The sequence below is a fragment of the Fukomys damarensis genome, unplaced genomic scaffold, assembly GCF_012274545.1.
Source record: "Fukomys damarensis isolate Sample0158 unplaced genomic scaffold, DMR_v1.0_HiC HiC_scaffold_15, whole genome shotgun sequence".
NCBI classification, from domain to species: Eukaryota; Metazoa; Chordata; class Mammalia; order Rodentia; family Bathyergidae; genus Fukomys; species Fukomys damarensis.
The window spans coordinates 33,460,227-33,476,224 of NW_022900927.1; the positions used below are offsets into that span (position 1 = coordinate 33,460,227).

The 15,998-nt window shown below is 37.9% G+C and overlaps 1 protein-coding gene and 1 long non-coding RNA gene across 3 annotated transcripts in view; one reads left to right on the plus strand and one right to left on the minus strand.

Moving 5' to 3' along the window:
- Window positions 1-4,207: 4,207 nt before the first annotated feature.
- LOC104876253 lies at window positions 4,208-9,158 on the minus strand. Of its 2 annotated transcripts, XR_784294.1 has the most exons (4): window positions 9,016-9,158; window positions 7,601-8,383; window positions 5,664-5,782; window positions 4,208-4,347 (listed from the first exon to the last, which is right to left on the minus strand). It is a non-coding gene; the product is annotated as an uncharacterized LOC104876253 (long non-coding RNA). The 2 variants fall into 2 exon arrangements; XR_004517287.1 differs by lacking the exon at window positions 9,016-9,158 and having other exon boundaries at window positions 7,601-8,818.
- An 85-nt stretch (window positions 9,159-9,243) lies between these two features.
- Nup107 (nucleoporin 107) overlaps window positions 9,244-15,998 on the plus strand; it is a 39,566-nt gene continuing 32,811 nt past the window's right edge. Inside the window, exons 1-4 of the mRNA XM_019210646.2 lie at window positions 9,244-9,312; window positions 11,677-11,768; window positions 12,592-12,678; window positions 13,465-13,580. Of these exons, the coding sequence (XP_019066191.1) occupies window positions 9,284-9,312; window positions 11,677-11,768; window positions 12,592-12,678; window positions 13,465-13,580 (324 nt within the window). The 5' untranslated portion in view covers window positions 9,244-9,283. The remainder of the gene's footprint in view (window positions 9,313-11,676; window positions 11,769-12,591; window positions 12,679-13,464; window positions 13,581-15,998) is intronic.

The window sequence follows — 15,998 nt, forward strand, 5'->3', positions numbered from 1 at the left end:
AATCTCATATTTGCAATAAAGCAGCCTAAAACAACAACAAAACAAAGAAAAGGAGTCACATTTATGATTTCATGTTAAAAACCCCAGATGTCATTTTTTATGTTTTCATGGTATTTCATTTAAACATTAAAATTGTATATATTACTGGAGTACCATGTGATCCATGTGATGTTTTGATACATGTGTATATTACATAGTGTTTAAATCAGATTAAATATATTAAACACTTATAATTTCCTTAGGGTAAAAATTCAAAATTCTTTCTCCCAGCTTTTCGAAATGTACAGTACATTATTATCTGTAGTCACTCAACTGCAGTAGCACACCAGACAGCACACCAACAGCTACTGCTAACTACACAGATGTCAATGTTTAAATTATAATTCTTCAATAAGAGACTACCTTGAAATTAAAAGTGTTACATTTCACCATTCTGTTTTCCTCTTCAATTTGAACACAATTTGAAAGAAAAGAATCTATAAACAAGTTATTCAAGGCTTCTTCCTACTTTTAAGTTCCACAAGAATGAGATGATAAAGACATTATTTGAGATGGTGCATAGTATTGTGAAGTGTTTATATATGATAAAATGAAAATGATGAACATAAATTACAGTCTTATACAAATATAGATAGTTAGAATATTGTTTGAAGAATTGGGCTGGGTGTGGTGGCACCCACCTATAATCCCAGCACTCAGGAGGCTGAGGCAGGAGGATCGCTGTGAGTTCAAGACCAGCCTGGGCTACATAGTGAGTTCCAGATCAGTCTCAACTACATAGTGAGTGAGTCTCAACTACCCTGTCTCAAAAAAAAAAAAAAGCAAACAAACAAAAAGAATTGAATGTAATTGTATTGGTTGAAAATGATCCATTTGTTCAGGAAAAAATTATTAAGCACCTACTAATTATAGGTAGAAGTAAATAGATTAGTCCCTGCCTTACTGTAACTAAATAAAACAGCAAAAAAATCTTCAATATTTACCATATGTTGTAAAATATAAGCTTAGCCCCTGTTTATTGAGTGGATATGTCAACACCATTCTAAGTGATTGATAAATGTTAGTTAATTAAATGCTCATATCAAATCTATGACACAGGTACTCATTTCTATTAAACAGACATAGAGAGGAAATTTTGATTTGATCAATTTATTTCCAAGTCCATGCCCTGGAGTAAATTAATCTTTCAGTAATTCTACTTTATATAAAATACTGTTACAAAGTTATAGCATATTTGCAATGTTTTGAAACCAAAGAAGAAAACTCCCCAAACATTAAAAATTTCAAAACACCATCTGATATCTGTTAATAATCTAAAAACTTTCTACATAAGCTTTTATGTATCCTACAACTGTATTCAAAATATTTCCTATTATTTTGGGGCATAGTAAAAATAAATTTAAGCACCTATCATAACCACTATATGCACATTTGACTCATTGGAGTTTTTACATTTATTAAACTATGAATTTCAACTAGGCCCTGCTATGAAAATTAACTGTTTTAAATAATATAAGTCATAGTGAACTAGACAATAACAAAATTAGCCAGTTCCACCAAACACAACCACTATCAGCTTTGGTATAATCTTTAATTTTTTATACATTTACATTGTTTCTGAGACTATTGATATATACAATATGCTAGTCTTCTTCCCTCATTTAAAGTAAAACAAATGCAACCAAATTATTACAAATTCTAAATATTCTTTTAGTGACTACATAGCAATCTATGATGTAAGCACTGGCTTGTTCTGCCTCTGCTTGGTAGAACTGGAAAAAATATGCCAAATAGCTACAGAAAGTTTGCGGAACCATGGTTGAATATAGCTGGGATATAGAATTTGTGCCAAAGATGATGGCAGATCCTAAAGACTGAGTCAAGTAGTTGGGGTTAAAATTGAGATCTGAAGGAAACTGAAAGGTGAGCAACAATGAGATTTACAATTTTAGACCATTTTCTTAACAGTATAATAAAAAGTTCAATTGGAAGATCTACATTAGCACAGTGAAGAGATTATCATTTAGGACTAAGAAGGTAGCTATGGAAATGGAAATCATATTTAAGATTTGATGACATCCAGGGGTGGTGGTGTATGCCTATAATCCCAACACTCAGGACACTGAAGCAGGAGGATCACCTTAAGTTTCAGGCCATCCTGAACTACATAGTGACATCCCACCTCAATCCCCCTTCCACCAAAAATGGATGTAGAGGACGAGAGAAGAAAAATTCATTTGACCTTTAGAGAGCTACAGCACCAAATGAAATACAAATGTCTGCCTCATGGAACTTCATTTGTATTGAGAGCAAATTCCTGATTTTTTATTTAGATAACTGGATGAGGCCATTTGCCAAGATAAAAAATTAAAGAACAGCTAGGTTTGTTGTGTCATTTGGTGTGGAGCAAGGGAGGACACTAACTTGAGTTCAGGTTTAAGAGTTAAAACATGTTAATTTTTTTGTTTGCTGTTTTTATTTTTGTTTCTCATCACCTGGGATCAAACTCAGGACCTTGTGCTTGCAAGGCAGTCATGGCACCACCGAGCTAAATCCTTGGCCCTTTTGTTTGTTGTTTTTGAGACAAGGTCTCACTATGGGTTCAGGCTAGCCTTGAACTCATGATGTACCCAAGGCTGTCCTCAAACTCGCAGCAAACCTCCTGCCCCAGCCTCTTGAGTGCTAGGAATACAGGTGTTCACTACCATGCCCAGAAGAACATGTTAAATTTTATAATGCTTTGTATCCTCCAAGTGTATGTATCTAATAAGCAATCAAATGTATGAATTGAATAAAAAAAATCTGTGTATCGGGTAGACTATAGATATTGGAGGACCTATTGGGAAATGGTTGTTTAAAGCCTGAGAATAGAACAGACTTGAAGAGAAGAAAAGAGGGCTTAAATCAGAACTCTAGAAAAGATTATCATTGAAGGGAAATGCAGTTTTCTACAGCCCACAGAGGAGGCTGGCCAAGAGGAGCCAGCATGGACTAGAGAAGCCTACTAAGTCATGACATGCAGGAGCAGGGGAGTAGCTAGGAAGAGAATATCACTGGTGTCAAACGAAAAGCAAACTTTTATTGTATTTTTAGTATTTATTTATTTACTTATTTAGAAATAGGTTCTTTCTGTAGTTTAGGCTGGCCTTGAACTCATGACAGTCTTCCTGCCTCATACTGGGATTACGAGGGTGCTCTAACAAACTTTTACTAGAAAGAGACCATTGGCAACCTTGTATTGAATAGTTTTCATTTCCCAGCGAAGGTTAAAGTCAGGCTACATTAGGCCATGTTAGAAATGAAAATGAAAGAAGGAATGTTATTCTCAAAATGTTGGCTAAATTATGAACGTAGATTAATAATTTTTGACATGAAAAGATGTTCAGATTGTTAGTTGAATAAACAGATTATGAAATAGTATATAACCTCATTTGTTCCAATTATCAGTAACTATTTAAAGCACCACTATAAAATGTAGTAGCTCAGGAATCACTGGCAAAACCTTTTTACCATTGTGTACGTGGTGCCTTCTCTGTTAGTTGCTTCTCTTGCTGCACAGAAGTTGGGTTTTTTTGTTGTTGTTTTTGTTTTTGTACCAGGGATTGAACTTGAGGCCTTGTGCTCGCAAGGCAACTGGCAGTACCACTGTGCTAAATTCCCAGCCCCAGAAGCTTTTTAATTTGATATGATCCCATTTGTTGCTTCTCAGAACTATTTCCTTGCAACTGAGGTTCTGTTCAGAAAGTCCCTGCCTATGTCTATGACATCAAGAGTTTTACCTATTTTGTCTCCTAGCAGCTTAAGTGTTTCTGGTTTAACATTTAGTTCTTTTATCCATTTTTATTTTAATCTAGTACATGGTAAGAAATATAGGTCTAGATTCAATCTTCTGCATGTGGATAGCCAGTTTCCCCAACACCATTTATTTTATTTTATTTTTCTCCAGTAGCAGGGATTGAACTCAGGGCCTTGCACTTGCCAGGCAGGTGTGGCAGCACTGAGCTATATCCCTGGCCCTCCCAACAACATTTATTAAAGAGGCTATATTCAGGGCTGGGGGGTTAGCTCAGTGGTGCTGTGCCTTCCTTGAAAGCACAAGGTCCCGAATTTTATCCCCAGTACTGGAAAAAAATAAAGAGGCTATCTTTCCTCCAGTGGATGTTTTTGGACCTTTGTCAAAGATAAGGTAGCTGAGTGGGCCTGGAGTTGTTTCTGTATCCTCTATTCTAATTCCACTGATTCACATGTCTGGTTTTTCTGTGTCAGTACCATGCTGTTTTAATCACAGGAGCTTTGTAATATAACTTCAAATTCATGACTGTGGTGCCTTCCCCTTTGCTCTTTTACCTAGAATATATAATTTTTTAAAAAATTACACTCTCCCCAAATAAAAGACCCAATCAAAATATGGGCAAGCAAAGTGAATAGACACTGCACAGAAGTACACATGGCCAATAAATACATGAAAAAAATGCTCAACTTCCCTAGACATTACAGAAAGGCAAACTGAAGCAACACTGATTTCATCTTACCCCAGAAAGAATGGTCATCATCAAGAAATCAAATAATAACAAATGCTGGAGAGGCTGCAGGGGAAAAGGAATCCTTCTACACTGTTGGTGGGACTGTAAACTAATACAAACACTAGGGAAATCAGTATGAAGAGTCCTCAAATACTAAAACTAGTAATTCTGCTTGATTCAGCTATTCCCCTTCTAGGTATCTTCCTGAAAGAGTGAAAGACATCATATGACAGTCACACATGCATACCTATGCTTATAGCAGCACAATTCATAATAGCTAGATTTTGGAAGTAGCCCATATGTCCATCAACAGATGAATTGATAAAGAAAATGTGCTATTTACACACAGTGGAGCGTAAAGATAGATAAACAACTCATTTGTAGGAAAATGGATGCACCTCGAGCCATAATATTAAGTGAAATCAATCAGATACACAAGCTTAAATATCATATGGTTTCTCTTATATGAGCAACCCAGGGTAAAAATAAAGAGCAAAATAAATAATAGAAAATAGGGGAGTAGATTGTTCTTAAAAGGGAGGAGGACCAAGTGATGGGTGGAAGCGGGGGAAGAGGTAGGAAAGGAGATGAAAAAAGGAATTAAGATGAGTGATGTGCAAGTATCACCTTCCCAAAAGGAATGTAAACATGTATTACATGTACTCATAAACTAAAAATTCAAAGTTGTAGTGGTACTGAAAATACAGTGGGTTGGCTGGATTTAGTGAGTGACATTTTCTGCCCCCACCCTCCATGGAGCTGAGAATTACACTGGGGGCCTCCCCGATGCTGAGCATGATCTCTACTCCTGACACCCATCTGAGTGAGTCTTGATGGGGAATCTCAAGAATGGTAGTCAGATGTAGTCATGAGAATTTACTTCTCCCCTTTAGGTCTATTAGCTTTCTTTGAGAGACACATATGTTGCATTTATAGTAAGAAAGCTACCCACAGCTATTTACAATTTAGCAAAACAGACATTTGAGTAGGAAGGGAAGGAGAGAGAAAAGGTAATATCTAGAAAAAAAATACCAAGTGAAAAGATAATTCTTTGGAAGGAACAAGGGGATTGAGTAGATTTTGAATTAAACAGACTGACCTCAGGTGCCATCTAAGATGATTTTTGTAAGTAATACTCACCAGGCTTAGTGTTGCATGACTGTAATCCCAGCATCCAAGGAGGCTGAAGAAGGAGTGCATTGCATGCCAGCCCAGGACACATAACAAGTTAAGGCCATCTTCGTCTACATAACAAAACCCTGTCTCTTGAAGAAGGGGTGGGTAGGGATTGAGAGAGAGGAAGGAACAGAAGAAGAAATGAGGAAGAAAGAAAGGGAGACTTAATAACACCTATGTAATATTTCTGCCCTCACCCTAACAAATGTAGTTACAAATGCTTATCACAGAGAAACAGAATGAGCCAATTTTTTTTTCTTGGTACCTGGGATTGAAATCGGGTCCTTACATTTCTGAGGCAAGCATTGGAACCACTGAGCTAAATCCCCAGCCCCTGAACTGACCTAAATTGAGGGACTCTCTTCAAACTGGTCTGAATTCTTTAAAAAGTCAGTAGGGATATGAACGTAGCAGAGTGCGAATGACCAGTTACCTAGTCTATGTTTGGGGCTGAGGTTAGGTAGGGTGTTCATGTTTTATTTTAATAAAGGAGGAAAATCTTGTTTCTTTTATTTTGTGAAAAATAATGTAAGAGTGATAAGAGTGCTTGCCCTGAATTCAATCCCCAGTGTGCGTGCGTGCGTGCGTGTGTGTGTGTGGTGGGGGAAACAGATAGTGTGAAAATAATGTAAGAGTGATAAGAGTGCTTGCCCTGAATTCAATCCCCAGTGTGCGTGCGTGCGTGCGTGCGTGCGTGTGTGTGTGTGGTGGGGGAGACAGATAGTGTGAAAGTTGATGACAAAAGAATGCAGTCAAAGTTGAGAAAATTATTCTAAATTAAAGTAGAACAAAGCAATATAACGATATAAATGATCCTATATTGGATCACACACCGGAGAACAGTTATAAAGGGCATTGAAACATTTGGGGAAATTTGTGTTTGTTAATTATAGTATTGTGTTTATATTAAATGTTCTGTTTATTATATTGTGACTAGGTAGAAGAATGTCTTATGTGAAGGACCTCTTTGTCCGGTGTACATTTGACATCACATTTGCAATCCTTACAACTACTCACTACTCTCTGAAAAAGAAATTATAATCTCTCTCTCTCTTTTTTTTTTTTGGTTTTTTGAGACAGGGTCTCACTATGTAGTTGAGACTGACCTGGAACTCACTATGTAGCCCAGGCTTGTCTCAAACTCACAGCGATCCTCCTGCCTCAGCCTCCTGAGAGCTGGGATTACAGGTGTGCGCCACCACTCCGGCTATAATCTCTTTTCTTCAGATGAGGAACCTTCATACTTCCTGAGGGTTCAAGCCTAAATCAAGCTCAAAGCTGTATTTTTTCCAAAATACTATATTGTTTTCAGGTGGATAAGGTATAAAGAAGCCTTCCTAAGAACACTGTTTCCCAAAGCAGAATGTAAAATACCTTTGACAACTTAAAATGATTTCTTTTCCAACTGCAACCAAGTAGAGTACTGAAGAAAGAAAAAGATTTCTTCTGTACCAGGAAACCTTAAGAAAACATTTCCCAGAGCTGATGATCAAGTACCTGACAAAAAAAATTTGCCCAAAAGATGCTTCAAGAGGCAAGAAGGAAGCTGGGTGCTGTGGCGCATACCTGTAATTCCAGCTATTTTGAGGCTGAAGCAGGAGCATCCCATGTTCAAACTTAGACTGGGAATTTACTGAGACTGTCTCAAAATGAAAAATAAAAAGGCCTGGAGGCACAGTTCAGTGGTAAGAATATCCCTGGGCTTTTATCTCCAGTATCACACACACACACACACACACACACACACACACACACACACCCACCCACACACACGGAAGATAAAGAGGAAGGTGTGTGTCATTGTGTCTATGGAAAAATTATCCACTATCACAAGGAATATACATACTTGTCCAGAACTGAGATTTGAATGGCTAGAATGGCAAGAAAAACTGGGAACTTACGTGTACCCACAGAACCCAAATTGGCATTTGTCATCAGGACGCAAGGTGTCAATGATGTAAGTCCAAATATCTGGAGTGTTGCAGGTTTTTCATATTCACAGTACCTTTGGTCAATAATACCTTTTTTTAAATTCAACAAGGCTTCGGTTAACATTACAAGAATTGTTTCCAAAGCTCACATGTAGGTACCCAAACTATCATCTGTAAACGAACTGATCAACAAGCGTGGTTTTGACAAAATCAGTAAGTTAATTACTTTGACAGATAACTCTTTGATTGTTAGCTCTCTTTATAAATAGGATGTCATGTGACAGGAAGATCTGATTCATGAGATCTGCATTGCTGGAAAATTCAAAGAAGCGAAGAACTTTTTGTGAACTTTCAAATGATTTCCATGAGGAGTGAAGAAAAAGAACACTTATTTTGTAGAAAGTGGAGATGCCTTGTATTGTGATAAAATCACAATAAACTTAAAGATCTCATTTTTTTTGTGATTCTAGAATCAGTCAATAGTCCACTCCACTAAACAGACTAAATGTTCCAATGAGCCAAGCAGAAGAGGTCCCCTTCTTCCACTCCCCATACTGGGGATTGAGCCTATTATCTAACTGACTTACATTCTCAACCCTTTTTAATTTTCGTTGAGACAGGATCTCCCAATGTCACTAAATTGTCCAGGTTGGGCTTAAACTTCCAATCATCCTGTCAGTCTGTTCCAGAGTGGTGGAAGACCAAGTGTGCGACACCGTCCACAGGAGAGTTGGCGTTATAAAAAGAATAGGGCTGAAAAAAGCAGAAGAAAGAAAAAAGAAAACAATGGAACGGCCATCTCCGTCACTTTCCTTGTAAGGCAGGGACAAAACAACAAAAACAAATAGCAATTATGAAGAGCAATTTTTAAAATTGTACATCGAGGTCACGCCACAATTTAATCAAAGAGACGAGTGTCCTGACCGAGACAGGGGCCCCTAAAGCATGGTGCAGCCTGAATTCCAAGTCCAGGTTCTTTCTGACGGAGAACTCCAGGAAAGGACTTCACATCTTTCCGTACCTTGGTGGGACACCCAGGGCCTGACCACACCCACAAGGGCGGTCGGGTTTAGGTAGCCGCGCTTCCCGCTCCAACGCAGCCACGGCACCGCCCCCACGGCCCAGGCACTCGGCCACGCATTGGTAAATTTTTGCAATAGCACCCAGAGCCTACGCCTGTAGTTGGGAGTTGCGCATGCGCTCGGAAGAAATTTTAGTTTTCCCCGGTCCCGCGCACTTTTTTTTTTTCTAGAGTTGCTTCCGGGTCGAAAGGTTTGCTTCCGGAAAGCGGGAAGGCTGAAACGCGGTGGCTGAATTGGACTATGTTAAGAGGTTCCAAGTGAAGAAGGCTATAGCCATGGACAGGTCAGTCTGGGTAGTAATACCTGGGCCCAAAATCTTGTCCCTTGGCGGAACGAGATGATCAAAACTAGACTTCCAGAGGAAGCCGTTGATGTCCCGAGGGTTGGCCACAGAATTCTTTTCCTGGCCCTGGAGATTTGATAACCCAGGGAGGAAAGGCCGCTTGTGTGGGTGGGGGAGGGAACAATGACAATTCTGTACGTTCCCACGACAACTCTGATCTGTTGGCGGATTTCACGCCGCATCTGATGTTCTGAGGTGGGCGGGGTAGGTGGTGGCCTGGCATTGGAAATGGTGACCAGCCCAAGAGCGCAAAGCTGGTCAGTGAGGGCACTGAGATCTCCACCCAGTCTTGATGGTTTTGGGCTAGCATCAAATAGCTGAGTTCTTCTTATAGTCTGGTGATTATATTAGTTCCCTGAGACAAAAGTGAGTTGTTCAGGGTCCTTGGCTTTGGAGAATTCATTGTAATGGAAGGGACCAACAAGCAGTGTAAAATGGTAAAGTGTTTTGTACTGCACTCTGAAAAGAAGGGGCAATTAAGTCTCCCTTGTTAGAGACCAGAGGAAAACTAAGATCTCACTCCTGTCTATGAGCGCAAAGGAGAAAGGCTGCATTCAGGTGATTGCATGTTGCATATTAGGGAAAAGTTACGACAGCTGAGTTTAAATTATACCAGAGAATGTATGAATGGATATTGGAAAGCAGATGAATCTTGTGTTACTTTGGTTGCTTGTGCCCGTGTTTGGGTGAAGCAAGCCAAAGGTATTACTAGAGGCTCGCTGAGTCCGTGATTCTGTCATTCATTTTTGTTTTTCCCCTGGAGAACAAAGTAGTTGGTCTAGGCCCCCCACAAATGGCGCCTGGGTGGGGAAAGCTCAGAGAGTGGGGAATGGGGAGTTGGGGCAGGGCAGGGTGGGTCAGCAACACCCTCCGTCACAGCAGTTGTCAGGAAAACCTCTCAAAGGAGGTAACTTTACAGGTGATGTTTGAACAATAGCACATTATGAATTCTCAAATATTGCCTATTACATGACTGCCGTTGTGCTATGCATTAAATAGCTTATTGAATCTTCAGAACATTCCTATAAGCTTTAGTAGTGTCATCCTGTCTTCGTAGGTAATGATGAGGCTGAATGATATTAAGGAACTTGTTCAGAGTTAGAAAGCTAATACTACATAGAAGAACCAAATTGCCAACGTGGAACTGTATTTCTAGCCTCCATAAGGCTACTTGATGAGTAAGTAGGTGTACTTCAGGTGGATAGAGGGGCAGAAGTAAAAGAAACATGTTTAGGGGCTGGAGATTTAGCTCAGTGGTTCCAGCGCCTGCCTTGCAAGCCCAAGGGCCTGAGTTCGATCCCCGGTACAAAACAAAAAACAAAAAAAAAAAACAAATATAAAACATAAACAAGAAACATGTTTAGATATGTAAGGATATAAAGAATGTGTGTGCTTTGTGTACCTGAATGATTGCATACAGTATGTTTATATGGGGGTGGTGTGACTGATCATAGGGCAGACCTCCAACACTGGGTTCACACTTTAAATATCATGCTAGAAAATAGGAACCTGATTCTGCAGTCTAGAGAGAAGTATATGAAGATTTAAAGTGGAGGAAAAAGGCCAGGGATTTAGCTCTTGGCAAGGTTGAGGTTCTGAGTTTGATCCTTAGTACCAAAAGGACAGGGAGGAAGGGAGATATTGTGGGTTGTTTTGTTTTGTTTTGTTTTTCAGACAGGGTCTGTGTATAGCCCAGACTGACCTTGAACTGGCGATACTCCTGCCTGGAATTCTAGGCGTGTACTACCTTGCCTGGTTTGGATTCTTTTTTTGGATTCTTGTTTGAAAACACAGCTCATAATCCGTATGATTTAATTTCTAGATGATGGGAGGTCTGGAACATTGTGTCTTTAATAGGGCTGGGAGAAGAAACAACACTCACTGTACTATGGGGAGAAATACTCTGAAGGTTCATTTCTCCAGTTTACTAGAATTATTTTACTTACCCTCCCATCTCATCAGCTCAATTTTTTTCATAATTTTTATGCCTTGAAGTATAGTCACACATGGTGTTTTAGTCAATGGTAGACCACATACTACAACAGTGGTCTCATAAGATATGTTACCTAGTTGACTTCATAGCAGTCTTAGTTTGTGTTAAGTACATTGTATGATGACAGAACTGCATAGTGATACATTTCTTGGGACCTGTTTCATCTTTAAGCAATGTATGACTATCTTTTAGAGATTGCAGAAGTCCTTTAGAGGTCTACAGGTAAGGAACTCCACAATTCAACAGGGAAAAGACTTACTTTTATGAAGCAGTTATTTCAACAGTGTTATAATATAGGTTTCCAAGTGTTGAAATAATTCCCTAGGACAAAATAACATGAGTGTTCGAAAAGCAAAGAAGTCTGTATAGGTAAGACTCAAGTGAGGCTTGAGGATGAGAATTAAGCAAGATCTAGAGCCAGGAGGTCAAGCGTGGCAAAAATATCTAAGCCTTGGCTATTGGTTTACAGTACCAGGGATCGAACTCAGGACCTTGCACTTGCAAGGCAGGCGGCCACACCACTGAGCTAAATCTCCAGCTTAAGCCTTGGCTTTTGGAATGACTTCACCAATCATGATGATAAAGGTGCTTGCAAATACTACATTAAAAGTTATTAATTATACTTTAGGAGTGGCTTTGGAGAAATGTTATCCCCTGTGATCCGAGAGCCAGAGGTGACACGGACTGCACGGAAGCAGAGTGCCCAAAAAAGAGTTTTGAGTATCCTTTGTATTTTGGGGATGATTATACAAATTGCTGTTTGTTTTGTAGAATTTTCTTTTTATGAGAACTATTAAACATTGACTATAATAAAATACTGTAGAAGCTAGTTTTGTTCACTCCACAGATACTTTATTTGGTAAGTATAATTCTGTCAATGAAAGTCATTGAAATTACAATTTGTTTCCCTGAAAACAGGATATTCTATCTTCCAGCTCTCATACTGGGGGGCAGCATGTGCTGAGATGTAATTGCCTTTTTCAGTTTGAGAGCTCTTAAGACAATGTATAGTTAGCTAAGACTGACACCTGAGAATTTAAATGGCAGAGGAAATTATTTACTCTTTGCACAGAGAAGATATTAGCCATAAAATCTTAGTTCTTTTTTTTTAATTCCTTAAGTTTTTTTGGTACATTTTAGGTATACAATATGATGACATTTATCTTTGGGAATTTGTACCTTTACATGATATAACTTGGTTCTTATCCCCCATTCCCCTGCCCTCCAACTTCTCCACCCCTCCCTATTTACGAAGACCTTGTTTCCATTTTTTCCTTTTCTCATATTTATTCCTTTTCCTTCTTTCCTTTCCCCTACCTTTCTCCTTTCCCCTTTGCACCTTTTCTTCCTATTTCACGTTATCTGTTCTACATTTTTATCCTTATTTACACTTTCAGTTTCTCACACTAGAGAAGCTATTTGGTATTTACACATGCGTTCTTAAAAAATTACATTCACATATTTTGTGTAGTAATACTATGGTTAGTTGTAACTTCAATAATCTTTTTTCTACATAGAAAATTTTTCTTAACTCTTTGTAAAGTTCGAGCCTCTCATGATGAAAATGTTGGCAATTCTACACCACGAAACCAGATGATTCCTCGAACTCCCAGCTCATTTCGACAGCCTTGTAAGACTTTTTTGCTTTCAAAGTATTTAATAAGCTGGGTACCTAACTTGTCATTCCTGCACTCTGGGAGGTTGAGGCAAGAGGATCTGTAAATTTGAACCTAGCGTGGGCAATTTGCATAGACCCTGTCTCCAAAAATAAAATATAGGCTGAGTAGGTAGCTCAATACAAAGGCCCTAAATTCAGTCCCCAGTACTGAGGAGAAAAAAATGTATTTAATAATAACAGTAGTTATAATAACAGCAGATATTTATTGTGCACATAATATTTGTTTACAGCATCAATAAGTAAGCACAAATCATGATTATAGTTATTTGTTTAGCTAGTATCATGAACAAGGTACTATATTTCACATAAATTCACAGTAACTGTGACATAGGTATTGTTACCTCTATTTTACCAAAGCTGAAAGTGATACTTAGAAAAGTTAATATGGGTAGTAAGTTCTATTGAAAAGATAGTCTGTTTACCAAAGCACAAGGCTCAGTATCATTTATAAAATTAGAATATGAAAGATCCATAGGTTAGTGTCTTTTCTTAACTGCTCATTTATATTACAATGAAACAGCTGTTTGTAGTAGTTTTCCCTGATTGGCTCAGTAGTACTAAAATTTCAAATTTAGAAAAATAAGTTAAACTTTTATATCATGGAAATGTTAACAAAGTATTTAATTGGTTAGAATCTAAATAATTGAAAACTGAAATATTTCTTCTTTTTTGCTTGCTTGCTTGATTTTGATAATTCTCCTATACCTTGCGCTTTTTCTGTTAACCACTTATTTGTAGTTACTCCACCAAACCGAAGCTTACCAAAATATCCAGATGTTTCCTGCATTTTGGGAACAGAAGGGAGATCTCCTCAGCTTACACAGTCTTCAGAGTTTTTGGGAAATCTGTCCATGGTATGTATAAATTAGTGCTAAAACTTTTTCCCTTTTTCTGTGTGACTTAAAACCCTGTTGGTGAAAATTGAAGTCATATTCTAAAAGTAACTCTAGGATATATGGATTGACATAATTGGCTAGACATTTGAAAAACCTTAAGCATCATGTTACAGGTAGAAACTGACAGCAGTGACATTTAGATATACTATATATAAAATGTTTTTTTCACCTGGCAGTTTGCTAACCAAACAGAATACATTCTGGAATTAATTGCTGGTGGCTATAAAAATTGAGTCCTTTTTTTTTTTTAAGCATTAAAAAGTAAAACACTATGAGTAATAGATGAACAATATCATAAGAAATAAAAGCATCGTTGGCCTGTGGGATCTGACAGTAGTCACAATTGAATTAGAGGACACCCAGCTGGTATCTGCCACTGAGTTGATTTCCTTGTGTGCAGGAAACCTCTTAGACATTTGATAGCAGATGTGATCAGAGTTGTGGAAGTATAGAAGGAGAACTTGATTGTTTGCTTTTTTTTACTTGAGGGGATAAAAGAAAATTTTGGAAAAAATAGATGAGATGCTCTTTAAGAATCACTGTGGTACAGAAATGAAATTAGCAGAACTGTTATATAAACAGTGGTGCAGAATCCCTTCCGTTAAGTAGGAAAATGCCGATAAAAAAAGAGGGCCCGGGATATAGCTCAGGGACACCATTCCTGCCTGGCAAGCCCTAGGTCCTGAGTTCTATCCCTGGTACCAAAAAAAAAAAAAAAAAAAATCAAGGGGAAAGCTTTGTATCTGAGAAGAAAACAGTTTCATTGTAATAGAGTTTGATGGCACATTTAGTTCCAAAAACAAAATTAAAATGTATCTTCTTTCTTTGGCTCTGTGCTTTATTAAATAGGCACAGAAATTTTTATGCACACACTTGTACATTTGTCAAAATTAAGTGTTTTCTGAAAGGTAGCTTTACCTGACACACCTCTTCTTTGTCATAGAAGGTTAAATCCATTTTTTGTGTTTTTTCCTTTGGTGCTAAGGTCAAGCCCAGATCCTTACAATGATAGGCAAGTGCTCTGAGCCATGCCCCCACTCCCAAATCTTTCTTTAAAATTGATTATAGTCTTGGAGCTGGAGATGTACGTTGGTAGAAGAGTGTGTATTTAGCATGTACTATTCCATGGGTTCAATCCCCAGCACCATACACAAACACACACAAAGTTTATTATAGTCTTGTGGATTTTTAGTGTTAATAGCTGATGATGTTTTAGTCAATGAGTAATTTACTCTGCTTTAGAAGCTGGTTTATTTTGGCAGTAAATTAATTACTTTTGTATTCAGAACTATTTTCCTGATTTATTTTGCCAATTTTAAATTGTCAGCATTGAAAACAGTCTTGGATATAGGTTGCCCTGAAGTACGTAAAATTATTTCCTTGGTTAATGCTTTTTACCATAATGTATGCTACCAAAATTTGGTTGTGGACCAAAGTTTGTTTCCCCTTCTCCTCTTTGCCTTTCTTTCTCCCTCTCTTTCTCCCCCAAACTTTCTCTTTTTTTTTCTCTTAGTGGTACTGGGGATTAAATTTGAGGAGTTAACACTAGCTACATCCCCAACCTTTTTTTGATTTTCATATGAAGGCAAAGTCTCGCTAAATTGCCCAGACTGTGCTAAAACTTGCAGTCCTCATTCCTCAGTCTCCCAGAGTGCTGCAGTTACAGGATTGCACCACCACACCCAGCCAGAGTATTTTTCTGAAAATGAAATGTCATTGCTGTTTGATATGTTTACTTTGAAGCCAGACCCAGTAGCTCATTTCTATAATCCTAGTTTTTGGCTGAGGCAGGACGATCACAAACCCAAGACTATACTGGGCTACATAGTGTAACCTGATCTCAAAAAACAAAAGATTTTAAATTTGATCATCAGACCGATTATAAGTGTACTCAGAAGGAAGTGAACTACTAATTACTTTCCATTAGCAGAAACTAAGTTCTGCAAAGCCCAGAGTTATAATCCTCTTGAATATATAGATTCTCAGTACCCATCTTTGGCTTTTTTCTGCAGGGAGACTAATATAAAGATAATATTTTTATTGTTACTTATGTCTGGATTTTTAATAAAAACTTTTATTATGGATATTTCAAACACGTCTAAAAAGTAGAATAGTACAGTAAGTCCCTATGTACCCACTGCCAAACTTCAATGATTACCAACTGGTAACTAATTTCATTTGTATTTATGTGCCTTTCCCCTACATTTCCTCAGACTACCCAGATATCATAGTTTCATCCGTAAATACTTCAGGACATATCTCTGTGACATAATATGGTACTTTAACATAAGTACAGTATATTTAACATATCTGATTAAACCATATCCAGAGTAATCCTTTATCACTTCAAATATATATATATATATATATATATAT